Raw genomic sequence first — 22,663 nt, forward strand, 5'->3', positions numbered from 1 at the left:
ATCTTTCTTGTTTCTTGAGAAAGGCTTATATTGCTATATACTTCCCTCTTTGGATTGCCTTTGCTGCATCCCAAAAGTTTTGAACTGTTGTGTTTTCAATTTCATTTGTTTCCATGAATTTTTTTTTTAAGATTTTATTTATTTATTTGACAGACAGAATCACAAGTAGGCAGAGAGGCAGACAGAGAGAGAGAGGAGGGAGTAGGCTCCCTGTTGAGCAGACAGCCCGATGCGGGGCTCAATCCCAGGACCCTGGGATCATCACCTGAGCCAAAGGCAGAGGCTTTAACCCACTGAGCCACCCAGGCGCCCCTGTTTCCATGAATTTTTTAAATTTTTCTTTCATTTCCTGGTTGACCTTTCATTCTTTATAGTACGATGCTCTTTAACCTCCATGTATTTGAATTCTTTCCAAATTTCCTCTTGTGACTGGGTTCAAGTTTCAAAGCATGTGGTTTGAAAATATGCAGGGAATGATCCCAAGCTTTTGGTACCAGTTGAGACCTGATTTGTGACCCATATGTAACTTATTCTGGAGAATGGTCCATGTGCACTGGAGAAGAATGAGTATTCTGTGCTTTAGGATGGAATGCTCTGAATATATCTGTGAAGTCCATCTGGTCCAGTGTGTCAAAGCCCTTGTTTTCTTGTTGATCTTCTGCTTAGATGATCTATCCATTGCAGTGAGGTGGGTGTTAAAGTCCCCTACAATTACTGTATTATTATTGATGTATTTCTTTAATTTTGTTATTAATCAGTTTATATAATTGGCTGTTCCCATGTTAGGGATATAAATATTTACAATTGTTAGACCTTCTTGTTGGATAGACCCTTTAATTATGATATAGTGTCCTTCCTCATCTCTTATTACAGTCTTGGGTTTAAAATCTTTTCTGATAAAAAAAATAATAATAAAATAAAATAAAATCTTTTCTGATATAAGGATTGCTACCCCAGCTGCTTTTTGATGTCCATTAGCATGATAAATGGTTTTCCATCCCCTCATTTTAAATATGGAGGTGTCTTTGGGTCTAACATGAGTCTCTTGGGACACCTGGGTGGCTCAGGCAGTTAAGTGTCTGCATTCGGCTCAATTCATAATCTCAGGGTCCTGAGATTGAGCCCACATCGGGCTCCCTGCTCTGCAGGAGCCTGCTTCTTCCTCTCCCTACCTCTCTCCCTGATTATGTTCTCTCTCTGTCAAATAAATAAATAAGATCTTTTAAAAGTAAAATAAAATTAAATGAGTCTCTTCCAGACAATGTAGCCATGGGTCTTGTTTTTTATCCAGTCTGATACTCTATGTCTTTTGCTTGGGGCATTTAGTCCATTTTCATTCAGAGTTAAGTATTGAAAGATATGAATTTAGTGCCATTGTATTACCTGTGAAATCACTTGTTCTATATATTGTCTCTGTTCCCTTTCTGGTCTTTGTTACTTTTGGGCTCTCTCTTCACTTAAAGGATCCCGTTTAATGTTTCTTGCACGGCTAGTTTAGTGTTCACAAATTCTTTTAGTTTCTGTTCGTCCTGGAAGCTTTTTATCTCTCCTTCTATTTTTACTGACAGCCTTGCTGGATAAAATATTCTTGGCCACATTTTTTTTTCATTTATCATCCACAATGTATCATGCCAGTCATTTCTGGCCTGCCAAGTCTCTGGCTAGATCTGCCAATCTAATGTTTCTACCCTTGTAGGTTATATACCTCTTGTCACTAGCTGCTTTCAGGATTTTCTCTTTGTATTTGAGATTTTCAAGCTTTCTATTATATATCAAGGTGTTGACTGATATTTTTATTGATTTGGGGGGGGGAGGGTTCTGTCCCTCCTGGACTTGAATACCTGTTTCCTTCCTCAGATTAGGAAGTTCTCTGCTGTAATTCACTCCAATATACTCTCTTTCCTCTTCTTCTGTTATCCCAATTATTCTAATATAGTTTTGCTTTATGGTATCACTTCTCTCTCAAGTTCTCTCCTCATGATCCAATATTGTTTATCTCTCTTTTTCTCACCTTCTTTGTTCTCCATCATTTTGTCTTCTATATCACTAATTCTCTCTTCTGCCTCATTTATCCTAGCAATTAGAGCCTCCATTTTTTATTGTGACTCATTAAAAGCCTTTTGATTTTGACTTGATTAGATTTTAGTTCTTTTATTTCTCCAGAAAGGGATTCTCTAGTCTCTTCTATGCTTTTTTCAAGCCCAGCTAGTTCCTCTATGATTGTTCCTCTGAACTCTAGTTCCAATGTCTTATTCCTATCCATACTGATTAGATCCCTGGCAGTCAGTACTACCTTTTGTTCTCTTTTTTGAGGTGAGTTTTTCTGTCTTGTCATTCTTGCAGAAAGTGGTCACTTTTCTATTTGTAGAATTGCAGCAATTCTTTTCTTAGATCTCTGGTTGAGTTCACAGATACTCAGAATGATTTGATAGCTATCTAGCTGAATTCCTGGAACCAGACAAAACTAAGGTCTTGTACTCCTCTGCTATCTTGGAAAGTTTTTTAAAAAAATAATTTTAAAAAAGTAGGGGAACCTGGTGGCTTAGTCAGATAAGTGTCTGACTCTTAATTTCAGCTTAGGTCATGATCTCAGGGTCCTGAGGTTAACCCTACATAGGGTTCTGCTCTGGGTATAGAGCCTGCTTAAGATTCTCTCTCTCCCTCTCCCTCTGCTCCCCCCTCTAAAATAAATAAACATTTTAAAAAAAGAAACAAAATAAAGAATCATTGGTGAGAGTAGCACTGTTTTACATTTTTGCAAATCTAACATCTATCTTTTAAAAAAGTAGCTAGTTTCTCATACTTATGCATTCTGTATTCTCATAGTATTTTATTTTATTTTTAAAATTTATTTGACAGAGAGAGCAATCACAAGTGTGCAGAGAGGCAGGCAGAGAGAGAAGGGGAAGCAGTCTTCCCACTGAGCAGGGAGCCCGATGTGGGGTTCGATCCCAGGACTCTGAGACCATGACCTGAGCTGAAGGCAGAGGCTTAACCCACTGAGCCACCTAGGTGCCTCTGTATTCTCATATTATTTTACACTATATGAAGAAAATCTGGCCTCACTTTGATATGTGGTTGATAAAGAGGAGGGTATTTTAATGATTATTTTAGATGTTCTTCTTTGACACTATACCAATATTTAGCAGGTAGTAGATTTTAAAGGTTAGTTGCAGCTTGAAATCTGATGCCACATTAATGAACTTTTTGTACTCTATTACATTAAAATCCACTGGTCTTTCCTCTTGCCCTTTGAATGGATCATTTATCTATGCATGATCTTACAACATCATGCTTCACTGAGTTATACAGATCTTCCAAATGTTTACACATTTTATTATACATTGTAAAAAATAAATTTTTCATTAATATCCCCCGTGATCTCATCAGAAAAGTCTTTGAGTATTGCAAAGCTGTCAAGCTCAAGGTAGTAGAGGTAAGTTTTCCCAAATTCACTGGGAAGCTCAAACTTTATTCTTGGTAACAAAACTTTTTTCATGAGTGATGGTCTCAGCTCATATTTCGAGAAAACCAAGTCTGAACAGCCCTAATTTTTCAGTTATTCTTTGGTATTTCATAAGAAAAACAGTTAATTCAGCTCAAACTCAGAACAGTACTTTTCCTTGAGACAACTATCTTAACTCCAGTAGGCAGAAGTTCTTCATACATGCTTTCCACTGTTGCACAGAATATTGAAAAGATGTATCCTCGAGGTCTAATAAAATGAATAATTTTTGCTACTTTGTCAAGGACAGTCGTAAGTGAAACATTTTTTGTTTTGTTTTGTTTACTGTGAACATATGATAGTGAAAAGTACATTTGAATACCCAGACCATTTAGACCATTGCTTTGCACCATTAGGGGAATGACAGCAGTGATTTTCAGTCCCTGTTTTAGGATTTAAAAAAAAAAGATTTCTTTATTTTTATGAAAGAGGGAGAGAGTGTGCACACATGAACAGGGGGAGGAGCAGAGGGAAAAGGAGAGTGAGAACCTCAAGCAGACTCCCCACTGAGCAGGGAACCTGAAGTGGCCCGATCCAAGGACACTGAGACCACGATCAGAGCTGAAATGAAGGTCGGACGCTTAACTGACTGAGCCACCCGGGTGCCCCCTTATTTTAAGATTATTAAGAAAATAGTTTTAACCCTGAAAAGTTCTCAGGAACTCCAGGGGTTGTAGACCACACTTTGTGAACTGCTGACCTTAAGCCTATAGTCACCATGTCATTGGATTGTGTGAGGGGTTGAGTGAAAGAATACAGTGCAAGAAACACTTCCTACACGTAGAAAAGACTAAATAAATGATAACTATTATTTTTTTAAAGATTTTATTTATTTATTTGACAGACAGAGATCACAAGTAGGCAGAGAGCAGGCAGAGGAGGGAGGGAGCAGGCTCCCTGCTGAGCAGAGAGCCCAATGCGGGGCTCGATCCCAGGACCCTGGGATCAAGACCTGAGCAGAAGGCAGAGGCTTAACCCACTGAGCCACCCAAGCGCCCTGATAACTATTATTATTACTATTATTTTAAATGGAAAGTTATATAATGGGAAGGGAGGAAGTTTAGAAGTTTAGAAGCAGAGGAGCAATCTAACTTTTTACAGTCATTCCCTATTCTAGTTATTTATGTGTCATCATATTTAATTCACAAAGCAACCCAGAGAGGAAGTAAATAATCCATTTTACAGTTAAGGAAATGGGTTTAGAGAGATTAAACCTTTCACTCACGTTCACAGAGCTAAAAAAAAAAAAAAAAAAAAAAAAGACAGAATCCTCAGTCACTTGACTCTGTTCACTGGGCACAGGTTCACCAAGAGGGGGCTGGAAGGGAAATCTATACTCCATCTCAAGCTGAGAAGTAGCAGAACTGCTCTGAATTAAGAAAGAATCCCTCGGACTTCATGCATTCATCTGAGAAGTATATTTTTAAAGCCCCAGAGTTCCCACTTGTTCCTGAGAGCTATTCTACATTAGAATAGTTTATATTTTATTTTATTTTATTTTATTTTTTATATTTTATTTTATTTTATTACATGTCCTGTTTTAGCTGTTCTGTTTTTTAAGTTGTATTGCTAACTGGGGGAGTAAAGCTCTTCACCGCTAATGCATCCTCAGTCCCTGGAACCACGTAGAAGGGCAGCCTTCCTTCCATGGAGTTGGAAGGAAGCACATATCCCTACACTTTCTATCCTTGCATCACTAACCTAAACTTCTGTTTGAAGCAATGAAGTATGAATTATTATTGTTACAAACAAAGTGCAAACAAGTATCCAAATGGGTATTTCCCTTTTCAAAGCAGTCCCCTTAGGGGGTCTACATATTTCTTTTAACTCTGACACTGTGGCTCAAAAGCAACAAGGAAATCCTCTTTCGGAATTGCTTCTTCTTCTTTGAATGTATTTTCAAGTTTTAGAAGTAGCCGGAATCCTTTGACCCCAAATCTGATAATTAATGTGGCTCAAAAGAGGCCGCCGTTGGCTAATCTTCAGTAGCCTAGTAGACCAGGTTTGGTTGGTTCAGAAGACAGTATTTATTTTTTCTTTTTTTTTTTAAGATTTTATTTATTTATTTGACACAGAGAGAGAGATCACAAGTAGGCAGAGCAGCAGGCAGAGAGATAGGGGGAAGCAGGCTCCCTAGTGAGAAGAGAGCCTGATGCGGGGCTCAATCCCAGGACCCTGAGATCATGACCTGAGCCGAAGGCAGAGGCTTTAACCCACTGAGCCACCCAGGTGGCCCAGAAGAAAGTATTTCTTGAGCACCTGCTATGTCTAGGCACGACACTAGGAGCTGGCCTCCAAGAGCTTATGTGAACACAGTTCTCCAGCCACATTTCCTAAATATTTTGATGAAGTGTGGCATCTCTGAAATGAGGGTGATGAGGGAGCAGGAGGCTGGCTGAGGACAAAGCAAAAGCTGCACCCTGCACCCCGTCTCCACCCGCTCCCCTCCGTATCTGTGTGACATTCCTCAGGCACCCTGACCGCCATAAATGAGAAACAAAGAGTTAACTTGCAGAGATCACAATCCTGCAAGACAGGAGTCTCCCTTGGGTTACCAATGTCCTGGAGATTGACAACAAAGAAGCTATTTTAACAACAGCACAATTTCCAGAGGCAAATAACTCAGTTCCTCAAGCCCTAAATAAAGTTAAGTTTCTTCTAAACCCAAATCTCACTAACAAGGACACTTGATGGGAGAAATGTGAAACTTTGTCTCTAGATCTCCAAGACAGTGTTGAGAATCATTCCCAAGCATATGGCCCACTGATATACATCTAAAGGGTCTCACAAGAAGATTTTTATTATTGGTAATGAATAACCTTTTCCCCAAACAAGAGCTAGCCCCTCGAGGTCCTGGAGACCTTGCTTCCAAAATTCCTTAGAGACTAACATCATCCCCTTTGTTCTCACCTACCCAACTCCTGTGTATATAACCAATCACTCTTCACATCCCCGGGGCAGCAGTTCTTTCTGCCCATGGGTCCTGTCCCCGTGCTTTAATAAACCACCATTTTGCACCAAAGGTGTCTCAAGAATTCTTTCTTTGTCATCGGCTCCAGACCTCAGCCCACCGAATCTCACCTAGGTTCTAGAACTTCATCAAGGGGACGGTACCAAAGGACATTATGTATCTGTATGTGTATTTGGGTATATATTCGTAAGATTCTTACCACATTATAGTAATCTTGCACCTAACCTGCTAGAACGCACAAGGAAATCTATTTGTCTACAAAACAAACATTTTTGAGTACCAGGGACCGTGGTAAGCAGCAGACATTGTAAAAAACATAGACTGAAGGAGCCTGAAATCTGGTGGGATGCAGACATAGTCATCCACCCATAAAAACATAAATGATGGGGCGTCTGGGTGGCTCAGTGGGTTAAGCCTCTGCCTTTGGCTCAGGTCATGATCCCAGGGTCCTGGGATCGAGGCCCGCATCAGGCTCTCTACTCCTCAGGGAGCCTGCTTCCTCCTCTACCTCTGCCTGCCTCTGCCTACTTGTGATCTCTCTCTCTGTCAAATAAATAAATAAAATCTTTAAATTAAACACACACACACACACACACACACACACACACACACACAAAACACTGTAAGGGCCTATTTAGCCAGAGCACTTACATCCGGCTAAACAATAACTTTGTTGTTTAAAACTTAAACTCTCTCTGCCCCCCTTCCCCCAGGGGACTTACTTAAAAACAAGTCCCAGAAACCAGTCCCAGGTAACAAAGCCCAAATACAAGGGTGGGTCGGGCCAGGTGGAGACATCCAATCAGTGGGGGCACATACCGTCTCCCTAGTTACCAAGGAGTATGGGACCTGCCCTTTGGGCACCTTTTGGGCACCAATTCTGACCAAGATGATAGGCTGGTTCAAATATCTACAAGGGTAAATTGTAGTTCAATTGGTCACTTATGTGTGACCTAACATGGCTGTGCAGATTTCTCTGTGTGTTACAATTTCATTGGCCACCTGTGCGTGGCCAGGCCCAAACACATGGCCTTTGTCCTTAAAAGCTAGTCTGTGAAGCGGAGAGAGGTCACCCTCTCTTTAAGAGGCACGGCCCCGAACGCTCGGTTTAATTCTTGATGCTTGGCGCGAAATAAAACTTTGCTTGACCTTCACTTTGTATCAGTCTCGCTCATTTAATCACAGACCAATTATTGGGACACCTAACAAACATAAATAATATAACAGACACATGGACAGAGAGCTGTGGGGACCAGGACCAGGACGGCACTACCCATTCCTGGAAAGCCAGGCTGTAGCCTCCTGATTCACTGGATTGTTATTTTTAAAAATCTAATTTTAGACTTAATGCAAACTTCAAGAACTTAGGTAAAAAGTGTTCTGGCTCCATAGCTGAGGAAGGGGCTGAACTAGCCAACAATCTTTGGGTACACGTTCTGGAGGTGGGAGGTACAGAGGCCATGCTGGCTTGGGGGGGTGGTCACTGCCTTTAGCCAGCCTAAATTCTCTGTGAGGGGCAACTGCAAGGTTCCATACAATACTCTTTATTTTTATTCAATTTGGATTTTAGAATACAAAGTGGCATTTGAACATCGAGAGTTTAGTGTTTTACAATTTAGGAAAAAACCAGAAGGAAGGAAGCCAGGTGGTGCCCTCAAGCTGCTAGGGTGTCTAATCTCTTCACTGAAACAAAAGGCAAAAGTTGTGACTGCTCAAATACAGAATTTTAAGTCACAAAAGGCTATGCACATTGACACTGGGCAACACCATTGTCCCGTGACCAGCTCTACCGAGCCAGAGCCGGCAAGTTTAAGAACCACTTTAGTAACCTGCCCCCGGAGCCTTAACGAACAGACCAAGGTGAAGACCAATTCCAAAGGTTTTCCCTCATTTCCAAGGGACTGACTTGAGTGCACCAGGACCCCCATCTGGTAACAGGGCTGGAAGTCAGCCAGGCCCAACTTCAGCTTGGAAAACCTTCTGTTCTTTAGGACATAAACCACTGTTGTCCCCAAAGGATTCAGAACGCTAAGCAGGAGGAGAAAGTGAAAGCCGCTGGCCCGATGGTGGGTTGCTCTGGTTCAAGCCCACACATTATCCAGCACACAGGAGACATGGAGTCAGGAAAAGGTTTAGTGAGGCTATGGCAAGGCTTGGCTCGATGTGCCGGCACAAAGACTGCAGAGGCCAGCAGCAGTGGGTAAAGCTGTTCAGTTTTCTCGGCACTGTAGCCTGAGACACGCTGCTTTGCCCCAAAGAGCATCTGGAAAGAAGATGTAGGAGAGTGACCACAGCAGGCAGTAAAAGGCCGTTAGGGAGAACGGAGACAAAAGCAGCATGATGATACCTGGAAGAAAAAAGGCAAACACTCCATTTTTATGAAGCTCTCTTTTGTGTATTTTCTGACCTCTTCTCTCTCCTCCCCATCCTCTCACCCTTTGGTCTGTACTCGTGGGGCTGAAGAGACAAAAACCAATGAGACATGAGCCCTGCCTTTGAGAGGTATTGTGTGTTTGTAATGAGATGATTATAATTGATCGCAAGCTCAGGTTCCATTTTGGCAAATTCAGATCAGAAATCAGTCTTAGCTGAGAATACATTTGAGTTGCCCAGTCGCCTTGTTAGAAATATATATACAATTGTGTCAAGTTCAGCACATGACAATGGCCAATACGATGTTACCCCCCAGGCAGAAGAGTGCAGCAGACCGGAGACAGCTCTCCCTAGAATGGCCCGCTTCTGCTTTTACCCAGTTAGTCCTTGGCTGGAGTCTAGGAACATGGTTAGTAAACAGTTCTCTATACCAATATAGAACTTTCCCTAGTGGGCAAGAGTGGCTCACTGTGCTTAGATGGTGCTGAGATGGATTTCCTTCAGTGCAAAGCTAGAATTTTGGTACTGCTAGGCCAAGAGTGCCAATGTGGCCAGCCCCCAAGAAAACCTTGGGTACTGAGGCTCCACAGAGCTTCCAGGTAGACAAGAGTTCATGAGTGTTTTTTTGTGCTGGGTAGCTAGCTCCACAGGAAGGGTGCTGGGGGGCCTACACATTGTTCCCTCCAGATTTTGCCCCTTTCACCTTCCCCCTTCTTTTTTTTTTAAAGATTTTATTTATTTATTTGGCAGAGAGAGATCACAAGTAGGCAGAGAGACAGGCAGAGAGAGAGGAGGAAGCAAGCTCCCTGCCGAGCAGAGCGCCCGATGTGGGGCTCGATCCCAGGACCCCGGGATCATGACCTGAGCCGAAGGCAGAGGCTTAACCCACTGAGCCACCCAGGCACCCTCAGCTTCCCTTTGCTACTCTTATTCTGTGTCCTCTTGCTGTGACAAATCTTAGCCATGAGTACAACTATATGCATCCTATGAGTCCTTAGAGAATCAGTGACTCTGGGGGTGATCTTGGGGGACCCCCAACACATTTGAATTTCAGATTCACCACTGAAAGGCAAAAGGGCACCAACACTTGTGGAATATCTTCTTGGCACTAGACATTCTGCTCGGTATGTGACAAAGATTGTTCCACTTACATTTCACAATGATCCTGTGATTCGGAATCAAGTCTGTTTTTCAGATGAGGAGACTGAGGGAATGTGACCTTTACAAGGTCTTGATTCAAACCCATGTCTACTTTGTACAAAGTAGACACTCAGCTTCAGAGAGCTCAAAACAAGGGTGGGAGAGTAGGGGGCACGTCCATGGGGATCACCACCACGCATTCCTCAAGAAAAACCAGAACATCTGATCGGACAGAAGACCATTTCTAACGGTGAGAAGCCGTTACAGAGATGGATCGGAACTTGGGGAAATTTAATATTTAAGAGTAGTTATTGATCTGTTGAGGCAATGAGACAATATTTTAGTTGTCCTGGGAAATATGTGACATAAGGTCTCAGTAGTCACAGGCCAACTTCTCAGAAGCTCTGTGGAGGAGATGGAAACTCAGTCTAGAAAGGTGATTGGTGGGGCGCCCTGTTTGGCTCAGTGGGTGGAGCGTGCAAGTCTTGAACTCGGGGTTGTGAGTTTGAGCCCCACAGTGGATGCAGAGATTACTTAAAAATAAAATCTTTAAAAGAATAAAATAGGAGCGTCTGGGTGGCTCAGTCAGTTAAGTGTGCGACTGTTGATTTTGGCTCAGGTTTTGAGACCAAGCCTTGCACTGGGCTCTACACTGGGCATGGAGCCTGGTTAAGACTCTCTCTCCCTCCCTATGTCCCTCTCCCACGCTCGCTCTCTCTCTCAAAAATTTAATCAATCATGGGGCACCTGGGTGGCTCAGTGGGTTAAAGCCTCTGCCTTCAGCTCAGGTCATGATCCCAGGGTCATGGGATCGAGCCCCACATTGGACTCTCTGCTCAGCTGGGAGCCTGCTTCCCCTCTCTCTCTCTGCCTGCCTCTCTGCCTACTTGTGATCTCTATCTGTCAAATAAATAAATAAAATCTTTAAAAAAAAAAACCAAAACTGCCACTCAGAAATCTGTTCAGAGACTTCCCATTTGCTGTTAGGATCAGTTCCCAAAACCTGCCCACCTCACGGCCTCAGCTTCTGTCCCTAGCGCCTCTCAGCATGTTCCAGCCACACGGCGGCAAGAATGATTCCAGCACCTTCTAGCCTACGGCCTTCACAAAATACCTTTCTCTCTTCTGAACTACCCCCTCACCCACTGAGCCAGTTGTCTTGCTGGTTTCTTTTCTTTTCTTTTTTCCCAGTTCCATTGAGATGTCACGGACATAGGACACGGTATTAGTCCAAGGCATACAACATGAGGATTCGATATCCGTGTGTGACACGATTAGCTCAGAAAGTCTACCACACAGAGTTACACATTTTCCTTTCTTGTGATGAGAACTTTTAAGCTCTCCTCTCTTAGCTACTTTCAACTATACAATATGGTGTCATTAACTGGGGTCACCCTGCTATCCCTTATGTCCCCAGGACTAACTTACAACTGAAAGTTTGTACCTTTTGACCACCTCCACCCAGTTTCCATTTAAATGTCACCTCCTGAAGCATCGTTTCCGCCTTCAGGTCATTTCCATTTAACTAGGTCCCTCTCCAACACCCTGTCAGAGTGCCCGGTGCTTCCACAACACATCAAAACTATGCATTTCTAGTTATTTCTGCCATTAGTTGGTTTGGCATCTGTCTCCCCAATCAGACTGTAAAGCCTGAAGTGGGAAGGGTTTGTCTAGTTTACGGATTTGGTTCCCAGCACCTGGTAAGGCAGGTGTTCCCGAATGAACTTGATAACGTTCAACAAATGCTCCGTGAGCATCTACCCCATGGTTGGCCCAATCCTGGGTCCAGGGAGGACTGCCTGAACAAGAGAGAGTTCTCTATCCGGGGGCAGGTGTAGTGTGTACAAATAGTAAACCGGTAAATGCATGCAGGATGACGATAAACCCCGCAGAGGAGGATAGAGCAGGGTCCGGGAGCTCGGAGCAGCAGGGCCAATAAACAGCCAATGGTGACATGTGAGAGCAGCCCTTCTCACTCACCTCCCAGATACACCATTTTTTTCCAGTTCTCCGACTCCAGGATTTCATCATGTGGGTAGTAACTCTGGTCCATCATGAATAGAATCATAAGTGAGGCCATGCAAGAGAGAATGAATGTGTTGCCTTTGGTCAGAAGGGAGGTGGAGGCCAAGACACAGGAAGCGTAGCGGCAGGGGAGACCCTTGTAGGTGAGCTGAGCGCCTGCTGGAGAAAGAAGAGGGGGACATGGGCGGCTTCCCGCTGCTCCAAAGCAATCGAAACCGAAGCCAGCACCTCTCATTGGGTCCTCCTTGCCCCAGGCCCCAAATCCTCTTCCTTGCAGGGCAGCAGGAGGCTGTCAAGCATTTAGTTATTCACAGAGATGAGGGGCGGGCTCTTCCCTGGATCCCCCACGGCTCCGTAGAAGGGTCTCCTGAAGTTGTCTGGTCTGCACCTGCCCTCCCTTGGCTTGTGATCTTGGGCAAGGCAACTGCCCGTGGTAGAGCTTCGTTTTCCCCATCTGTTGTGGAAAACTGGAGGATGACCTCTAGTTCTGGATTCTGAGAATCTCTGTGCACCACCCGAAGGGCACACAATGAGAAAAAGGCACAGCTGGTCAGAGAACCATAGGCCTCTGCCCTCTACCAGGGCTCTGCCACGGCAGCCTGCAGCCTTCAGTGGGCCTGGGGCACAGGCGAAGGAAGGAAGGGGGACCCCACAAAGCAGTGGGAGGAGTCAGTTACGCCCCCCCAACCCCCCCGCCAGGCTTCTGGTTCCCGACGCTCAGCTACAAAGCTGGGGTTCACTCACCAGTTGAATAGAAACACAGGCGGAAGGTAGCAGCTAACACATAGATGATGCCCAGGAACCCGCTCAGAGGCCCGTCCATGCCAAGGAGCATGGCTGAGGCCAGGCCGAAGGTGGTGAAGACTGCAAAGTCATTCAGCTCCACTCCTGCTCCAGAAGGCCAAGGTTAGTAGAACTCACACTCATTTGTCTCGCACCTTAGCCCACTCTGGTGCACTCCCCCTGGCTCTGCCTCATGCTGATCGTGTGACCTTAGACAACTCTTCCCCGCTCAGGTCTTACTTTCCCACCCTTCAGCATCCAGCACTGGACTCTAACAGGATGCAAACTGGCAAGCTATGGAATCCTTTTTGCAAGCACAATCTTCCACGAAAACATTTTCTTGTATTTTGAACCAGCTGCTCTGCTGGGGGGATTGTTCATTTCCCCACTCCTTACCACCACCACAGCCACCCGATCCCTGGATCTGTCCCAACTGGGGGGCGGGGCAGAGAAGGAAACTGCAAGGCCAGGGCAAGGATGGCTGAAGCTAACAAGTGAGCCAGCAGAGGGTTAGCTCTAGACCGTGGGGCTCCCGGACAGCTCTAGGGCTGCTTCTGCCATTCTTGGAGGACTGGGAACAGGACTGGTGAATGACGGAGGCGGGCTGGATGTGAGATGGGGGAGGGGTGACCTGAGATGGGGGCTCCTGGGGTCAGGGATCAGGGGTCTGAAGCCTGGACTCACCTGAGTTGGAGCAGAAGCTGAGGTGTCTGGTTATCGCCCTGACTGCCATGTCTAACAGGAAGCTGATGAGAAGCATCCAGGAGGCACAGTGGCATCTCCTAGAGTGTATGGCAGCAGGCCCAAATAGGATGGCTCTTTCATGGTCTCCACTGGCCAGCCCCTCCACGTCCCCCCAGTACACCAACACACTTCCTACACTTGCACACAGGCACACATCCCTGCCTTGCCTGTTCCCTCTCTCCCCTGCCATACTCTCAAGCCCCCATCTGAAAGGGGTGCTTGGAGCCCCCTAGATAATCATTAAGGTTCCTTCCAGCTCTAAGTCCCAGGCATATCTGAAGGCCCAGGGGTCCTATGTTCTAGCCCAGCCTTTGCAACCATCTCACTATGGATTCTCAGATAAATCACTCCCTACATCTCTAAGTCTCTCTTCCTCCATCTATAAAATGAGGGTTTTGTGCCAAATGACTTAATAGATACAGGCCTATTTAGATGATCTATTTCTCCTAGTGCAAGTTTTGGTAACTTATGACTTAGGGAATTGGTCCATTTCATTTAGGCTATCAAATTTATAGAGTTGTTCATGATTCCTTTATTATACTTTTAATGTCCATGGGATCAGTAGTGATGACTCCTCTTTCATTTCTGATATTGGTATTTTGTGTCTTCTCTTCTTTTCTTTATTTTTCCTGGTTAGCCTGCTTAGAGGCTTGTCAATTTTATTGATCTTTCCAAAGAATCAGCTTTTGGTTTCATTGATTTTCTCTATGGATTTTTTTTTTCAATTTCATTGATGGCTGTTCTCATTTTTATTGTTTCTTCTCTTCTGCTTACTTTGGATTTTTTTTAAAGATTTTATTTATTTATTTGATAGACAGAAATCACAAGCAGGCAGAGAGGCAGGCAGTGAGAGATGGGGGGGAAGCAGGCTCCCTGCGGAGCAGAGAGCCCGATGCGGGGCTCGATCCCAGGACCCTGAGATCATGACCTGAGCCGAAGGCAGAGGCTTTAACCCACTGAGCCACCCAGGCGCCCCTTACTTTGGATTTAATTTGCATTATCCCCTCTAGTTTGCTAAGTTGGAAACCTTGCATTATTGATTTTACATCTCCCTTTTTTTCAGTTCTTCTAGGCTTTTTTTTTTTTTAGAGAAGTTTTTAGGTTTAGAACAAAATTGAAAGGAAGCTACAGAAATTTCCCATATGCCCCCTGCCCCCACACATGAATAGCCTCTCACATTAGCAATACCACTCACCAGATGGTACATTTAGCTTCTTGGTACATACGAAGGATGAACCTCCACCGACACATCATAATCACCCAAAGTCCGTAGATAACCTTAGGGTTCACTCTTGGTGTTGTACATTCTATAGTTTTGGACTAATGTGTGATGACATGTATCCATCATTATAGTATCACACTGAGCATTTCCACTGTCCTAAAAATCCTCTAGGCTCTACCTGTTCATTTTCCCCATTCACCCCTGTCAACTACTGATCTTTTTATTAGCTTCAGAGTTTTGTCTTTCCAAGTATCATGTCATATTCTTGTAATCATACAGTAAGTAGTATTTTCAGGTTAGCTTCTTTCACTTAGTAATATGTGCTAAAGATTCCTCCATGTCTTCCCATGGCTTGATAGTTCACTTTTTTTTTTTTTAGCACTAAATAACACTTTTTTGAAATACCAGTTTATTCATCTGTTCACTTACTAGAAGAGATCTTGGTTGCCTGCAAGTTTTGGCAATTATACATAAAACATCATAAACGTCCAACTGCAGGTTTTCATGTGGACATAGCTTTTAACTCATTTGGATAAATACCAAACAGTGTGATTGCTGGATCATATGATAAGAGTGTGTTTAGTTTTGGAATAAACTGCCAAATTGTCTTCCAAAGAGGATGCACCATGTCGTACTCCCACTCTCACTCCACATCCTCGCCAGCCTTTGGTGTTATCAGTGTTCTGGACAATTGGTTTGGCTGATGAGTGTGAAGTGGTATCCCATCGTTATTTTAATTTGCATCTCCCTGATAACATATGGTGTGGAGCATCTTTTCCCATGCTTACTTGCCATCTGTAGATTTTCTTTGGTGAGGTGTCTGTTAAGGTCATTGGTCCATTTTTTAATTGTTTGGTTTTTTACTGATGAGTTTTTAAGATTTGTCTATTTTAGATTATAGTCCTTCATCAGATGTACCTTTTGAAAATAATTTCTCCCAGCTTGCAGCTTGTCTTTTAATTCTCCTGACATTGTCTTTCACAGAGCAGTTTTCTTTTCCAGTATATGCATTCGATGCTATACATTTCCCTCTAACTACTGCTTTTTCTGCATCTCACAAAGTCTGATAAGTTGTCCTTTCATTTTCTTTTGGTTCAAAATACTTTTCTTCTTTAAGCCATGTATTATTTAAAATTTTGTTCTTTAACTTCCACGTATTTGGGGATTTTCTAGTTATCTTTCTGTTACTGATTTCTACTTTAATTCTATGTGGTCTAAGGGCATACTTTGTATGATTTCTATTCTTTTAAATTTAAATTCAGTCTTATAGCCTGAATGTGTGAAGAGAAGAATGTGTATTCTGCTGTTACTGGATAAAATATTCTATAAACATCAATTAGATCCAGTTGATTGATGGTGCAGTTCAGTTCAACTATCTCCTTCCTGATTTTCTGCCAACCGGATCTGTCAATTTCTGATACAGGGGTGTTGAAATATCTAACTATGATAGTGGATTTGTCAAGTTCTCCTTGCCATTCTATCCATTTTCAGCTCACATATTTTGATGCTCTAAAAGATTTCCAAGATCTCTTGCAGACCCTACATTCGAGGGTTCTGTGCTGCAATCCAGCACATGCTCCCAGACCGCTCTGAAAGCAGCCACCGCAGTCTCAGGCAAGGCTGACCTAGGCTGCCATTCCTGAGTCTACACCCTGATTGCAGTGCTCAGATTGTCAAGCAGAAGCAGAGAGCGAGGGGCGCCTGGGTGGCTCAGTGGGTTAAGCCGCTGCCTTCTGCTCGGGTCATGATCCCAGGGTCCTGGGATCGAGCCCCGCATCGGGCTCTCCGCTCAGCGGGAGCCTGCTTCCCTCTCTCTCTGCCTGCCTCTCTGCCTGCTTGTGATCTCTCTCTGTCAAATAAATAAAAAATCTTTAAAAAAAAAAAAAAAAAAAAAGAAGCAGAGAGCGAGACCCCAGACTTCAGCAGTCTCTAAACAACCTCAGGACTACCTTCCTTTAGATCCATACCTATGTGTCTACAGGGAGCTGGGTTTACCAACCTGCCATAAAAACTACACTCCTTGGCTTAGTCATTTAAATGTCCGCCTTTGGCTCAAGTCATGATCCCGGGGTCCTGGGATTGAGTCCCGCATCGGGCTCCTTGCTCAGCGGGGAGCCTGCTTCTCCCTCTGCCTGTGGTTCCCCCTACTTGTGCTCTCTCTCTCTCTCTCTGGCAAATAAATAAATAAATACTTTAAAAAATATATACTCCCAGAAGATTAGACTAGAAGAAGATAGAAATTTTCTGTTGCAGTTATGATCTACTTTATAAGACTCCACAAATCCAGACTTAGAGAATCATAACATTTTCAAACTGGAAGGGAACTCAAACATCATCAGATAAGATCATCCTATTTTATGGATGAGAAATGGATCCAGAAAAGTCATGTGCTGATGGTTACAGAGAAGCAAACAGTTAGGAGAAGGATATCTGCATTATAAAAGATTTCTCTTTAAAGAACTGATTTGCCAAGGCATTGAAATATGATTCAATTTAGTGAAATAGAATTTCCCTATAAAATATAATTTGCTTTGCTTTGTAGGGGCCCATATACATGTCTCAGATTTTCCATAATAGTGCTAATTATAAATATTCCCCCCATCATAGGTTCAGATTTAAGAATCAAAAATTTCAAATGGTAGCCTGCCTACCCGAGGATTCTGCAAGGGCCACCAGAACAGAACCTCTGATTTTCTCACAAAAACCATTCTAGACTGCCATAGCCTGAAAGCACTACAGAGATCACAGTGCAAGCTCCTTGTTTTAGCGATGGGGAAACCAAGGCTCGGGATGTGACCTAGCCAAAGTCATATATCAGGATAGCGGTAGAACTGAGGCCAGGATCTTGGCCCCATGACTCCCAACTCACTCCACTTTCTCCTGCCCCTGGTTGATTCTGTGCCTCAGGGCCTGGCTCCCTAGGCTTCCCACTCATTCCATCATGCCGTTGGCTCTAGCTCTTGACTAGGAGCCTGCTGGGCCCCAGACCTACTTGCAGAAGCTGCAGAAGATGGAGAAGAGCCCCAGGATCAGGTTGGCCAGGGACAAGGCATTGGTGACATCCTTCCAGGAAAATTCATTCATCTGGAGAAAGCTCTGGTCGTTGGTCAGGAAGAAACTGGTGCACAGATCTGGGGCTCAGAGGAGAGGGGTAAAGGGTTCCCAAGGTCAAAGAGTCCCAAAAGAGGCTCCCAGGGACCAGGCAGTTCCTGTTCACCGGACCTCATCCCCGAACCGCACCCTCCCAACACTGTTTCACTGACTGTAGTGAGAGAGACAGGAGGCAGATGGCAGAGACCAGGAGGTAAAGACAAAGCTGCTGAGGACGAGTGTCTCGGGGAAGGGCAACAGCCAAGCAAGTAAGCCCGCAGACCAGTTTCCACACTCTCTGTCTGTACCTCTTGCCTATATATAGTGCAGACCTCCCTCCAGCCCACGTGGTGAATTCTATTCTATTCTTTTTGAATAAAAAAGAACGCTGGGGGAAAGGTAACCCTCTCATCCCCCAGGAGTAGCCCAGGGGGAGAGGGTCCCTGAGGGGTAGAAAGCCCAGAAGAGACGGCTATGGAGTCAGCCTCCTTTGCCCCTCTGGCTGCGCTCACTCCCTCAGGACAGAGCTGCTGTTGGGGTACCCCAAGGTCCTGTTCTGACAGGCCTCAATCAGAACAAGCAGGCCCAGCTCCCGCAGAGGAAGAGGTGAGAAACAAAAAAATGAACGTGGACAGTATAGAATGTGGACACCACACAACGTGGACCCCACAGTGGATAGTTCACAAGCCCCTTCCACTGTGTTCTTCCTCCTGATCCTGACGACCTCAGAAGATGGTGCTGTCATGATTTTATGGATGAGAAAACTGAGGTTCAGGGAACTGAGACATTGGCTCAAAGTCACCATCTAGGTGCGTAGAAGGTAATCCTGCGGTTGGGTTCTCAGTCTGGTGCTTCCTCGGCTCAGGGCACAGCTCTGCGCAGGAGGAGCTTTGTGGGGTAGGAGACCAAGGAGGAGCTGGGTTGGCCAGCCCTGGAGGGCAGCATCAGCCTCCCCTTGTGGGAGCAGCCCGGCCCAGGGCTTCTCACACCTCCCAGCCCCTCAGGGCGGTGGGGAATCAGCTGGGCCTGGTGATTCTCACAGTCTGGCTGGCTCCGCTCTTCCTCTAAGACCAAACATGCGCTCCATACACACGGACTGCTTGTGACACGAAGTCTCTTTGGGAGAAAGAGCCCCAGGGCTCTTTGGAACAGGGAGGCCCCGCTGGTTGCTGCCAGCATGCTACCGACTAACAGTAATCCTGCCCCCTGAGGAAAATATACAAGTTCCAAGGTGTTTTCAGGACCTCTTCCTCATTTAATCGTCAGTCATTTGAGAGGGGAGGAAGTTGATCCTCTGCCTCCACTCTGCCTGTGTCTAGCCCTGGGCCCTTCTGGGCCTAGAGTAGGGTCCTTTCCCATAAACCCGGTCGCCGAGATGTTAGAGGCTGGGAGGGGCTGGGTTTGGAGTTTGGAACTGGGAGTTTATCAGGGCAGCCTGGTGGGGCTCACTGCTCCTCCAGGCCAGTCTCATTCACCAAGGCCCTCCGGACTCCTGAGACCCTTTCACGTCAGGGCCCCACCAAACGTAAGACAGGAAGAATGCTGCCTGAGAAATCAGGGAGGGAAGGGAGGGGAAGGAGCCAAGGGCTGGCTGCGAACTCCCTTCCCAGGAAGTGCCTCCTCCCAGGCTCTCCTGGGCCTCAGGGCTGACCCCCACAAGATGAAACACCTCAATGCCCTGCCCAGCCCACCCCTGCCTGGAGAGCAGCAAGCCAGCCTCTCTGTCCCTCAGAGACAGCCAGCAATTACCTGGGGCACTTCTGCCAATTACCAGACACACCTCAACTGCTTTGGTTACTTTTTTAAATTAATGGTCAATTATCTACTATATTATCCCTTTCATTCAGGAAGTACTTTCACATCCATGACTTCCATTGGCTTCATGAGGTCGACCAGGTGAGGGTTATTATCCCTACTCACAGGGTAAGACAAAGAAGACTCAGAAAGGAGAACAACCTTGCTCAAAGTCACACCAGAAGTGGCAGAACAGGACTTGCAATGTCACCTTAATTGTTCTTTCCCTCCTACTCTGCACTCTGCTGTCTACCAACCAATAGAACAGAGCATCATATTCCCTGTAAGCTCAGACCAAGCTAGGTCCTGGGGAAAATGTTCATGGCATGTCCAGTCTACCCAGAGAAACAAGACTCATGCATGCCTGTGGGGACTCCCAGACTGTTCACCTTACAGGTGAGGAAACTGTTTTCAAGATAGTCAAGTGACTTGTCCCAGTGAATGATGGAGGCGGGATTTGAACCTGGCCTCCTCTTTTCCAATTAAATGCCATTTTCAGCATACTGCACAGGTCCTGGGTATGGAAGGATGTGGACCTCAGAGTAAGGGCTCTAGAAATCCAGAGAAAAAAGGAGCAATCCATTCATTCAGCAAACATTTTGTCATGAGCAAGATTCAGTGCCTGGTGCTTGGGACACAGAGATTAAGACCTGGTCTCAAGCTCCAAGGAGCTACGGAAGGCAGAGGTATTCAACCCCTGCACAGAGAAGGAAAGGTGGACAGGCTGCCAGGGGAGCACAGAGGAGGGGTCCAACTTGACAGGGGGCTTAGAGAAGGCTGCTCCGATGAGGGGGTCCGAGCAGAGGCATTGCTGGAGAGTGGCCAGCAGGACTAGATCATGTCACTACCTCCACTTTGTGCAAGCTGTCCATGGCTCCCCGGGCGCCTGGGATGGAGTCCATCTCTGTCCTTTGATGTATAAGTCCTTATGATAAGGTTGGCTCCATTGCCAGCCTCCTCTCTCGACTGCCCCTTGCACTGGCTCTCCCTCTGCTCTCAGGGAAGCCTGAGCCCCTCCTCCCCGGAGCCGGAGCCCCTCTACACTGCCGTGTCTCTGTGTGCTCACCGTGTGACCCCGGGCACTCTGCATTGGCGCAGCCTATCCTGTCTTCCTCCTCTACTACAGGGGAAGCAACTGGAGCGCAGGCTGAAGTCCCCTGTGCCCAGCATGAGGCCTGACAATAGAAGTTGTTCCATGACTGTTAAGTTAGTAGAGGATGTCCCTCTGGTGCTCCCCCAACATCCTCTGGCTGCACCAGGTCACATCTCTCCTCTGCCAGAGTCTGTTCAGTCTATCCTCCAAGAAGCCTTCTCAGATGAACTCTCAACCATCCAGACCCTCAGCATACCCAACATCTACCCAACGCTTACAATCTTCCATTTACTCATTTTTAAATACATGTGTTGATGCCCGCTCCGAGCCAGGGCTGTGTTCTGGGGACAGAGAGAACAAAGCTCGGCTGCATCGTCAAGAGGCAAGGAGTCTGGTAAGGGAGGCAGATCCGTGTAGGGAAGTCAAGGCAGCGTGGCAAGGCTCCTGTGGGACAGGGGACCTCCCCTTGCTGCTGTGCGCCAGGGAAGACCAGTGGCAGCAGGGGAAACATCCAAGGGCGAAGGGGGGCCCCTCCTGGCAAAGCGAAGAAAGGTGCCAAAGCACAATGAGGAGGCTGGATTCCGGGAGGGTGGGGGGTGGTGACGGAGGTGCGGTGGGCAGGGAGGCAGCAGTTGGGGATATGTCCATGTGACCCTGTATCGTCGCGGTGATGTTTGGCCAGGAGGTGTCTGGGTCACATATGGCTGGCAGTGGAGGGGAGAACGGGAAGAAAAGGAAGCCAGTCCCGAGGGCAACGAGGACAGAAAAGCGAGCAGGAATGGCAGGCCGCGAAAACTGGGCAGCGGGGAGAGGAGAGGCGTATGGCCCGGAAGCCGTGCAGCTCCTGTGCCTGAAAGCCGAGCACAAACTGGAGTGCGCACGCGCTCGGCGGGCGACACAGGGCGCCGCCACTCCAGTTAGAGGCGCGCACGCCCCGCCCCGCAGGCCGCCTCTAGCCACATATAGCCACGCCCCCCTCCCCGCCTGTGGTTTCCGCCCGCGGGTCCTGGCCCCTCCGGGCTACGGCGCCAGCCCTAACGCCACCCCGCGCCGGAAGGTGGAAGAGAGGGAGCCAGGCTGGCCTCCAGGACGGTTACACACACACACACACACACACACACACACACACACACACACACACACACACACACACACACACACACACACACACACACACACACACACACACACACACACACACACACACACACACACACACACACACACACACACACACACACACACACACACACACACACACACACACACACACACACACACACACACACACACACACACACACACACACACACACACACACACACACACACACACACACACACACACCCCCCCCCCCCCCCCCCCCCCCCCCCCCCCCCCCCCCGGGGGCCTGGTCGCTGGGGAGGGACGTGCGCTGCCTCCGATGCCTACCTGGGGACCAGACATTCCTGGAGGGGGATGAGGGCAGCGCTCTTAACCCGCTTCCTGTGCGGTGGAGCAGGCCAGCAAGGGCCTGGAGGAGCCGCACAGGTCCCAAGCCTCCTACCCCAAGCCTCTTACCCCTGGCTCTTAGCTCACAATCCCTGAGAGGCAGGGGAGGGGCAGGGGGCTCCAGCTGGCAGAAAGAGGGGCTTCAATTTGCAGAGGAGCCTAGGCCACCCTGTGGGGGCCGTGGTGAATGGAGGGATCAGGGAGAAGGGGACTGGTCTCTCTATGGTGGCCAGCAAGGGGAGGCTTGGGAGGTGAAAGAAAGCCCAGAGTGCAGGCAGCGCATGTGGCAGGCGGGCTGGAAGGGTTTTGGGGAAGGTAGGGCTGTAAAGGGTGGCTGGGGTCCAGACCGTGAAGGGCCTCCAGGGCAGGGCTTTGGTTGTTTGGTTCAGGGCAGTATCTTTGCACCTGTAAGAACTGCTTAGCATATGGTAA

The 22,663-nt window shown here is 46.5% G+C and overlaps 1 protein-coding gene across 2 annotated transcripts; it reads right to left on the reverse strand.

The window, feature by feature from the left end:
* Nucleotides 1–7,831: 7,831 nt before the first annotated feature.
* On the reverse strand, nucleotides 7,832–21,847 carry TMEM269 (transmembrane protein 269). Of its 2 annotated transcripts, none has more exons than XM_046001203.1 (5): nucleotides 17,756–21,847; nucleotides 13,482–13,579; nucleotides 12,759–12,902; nucleotides 11,970–12,170; nucleotides 7,832–8,823 (listed from the first exon to the last, which is right to left on the reverse strand). In XM_046001203.1, exons 1-5 carry the CDS (start codon nucleotides 17,845–17,847, stop codon nucleotides 8,687–8,689), a joined length of 672 nt encoding a protein of 223 aa, XP_045857159.1. In that variant the 5' UTR covers nucleotides 17,848–21,847; the 3' UTR covers nucleotides 7,832–8,686. The 2 variants fall into 2 exon arrangements, with proteins under 2 accessions (XP_045857159.1, XP_045857126.1); XM_046001170.1 differs by having other exon boundaries at nucleotides 11,970–12,173.
* Between the last annotated feature and the right edge of the window lie 816 nt (nucleotides 21,848–22,663).

The sequence above is a fragment of the Meles meles genome, chromosome 1, assembly GCF_922984935.1.
Source record: "Meles meles chromosome 1, mMelMel3.1 paternal haplotype, whole genome shotgun sequence".
In the NCBI taxonomy this organism is placed as follows: domain Eukaryota; kingdom Metazoa; phylum Chordata; class Mammalia; order Carnivora; family Mustelidae; genus Meles; species Meles meles.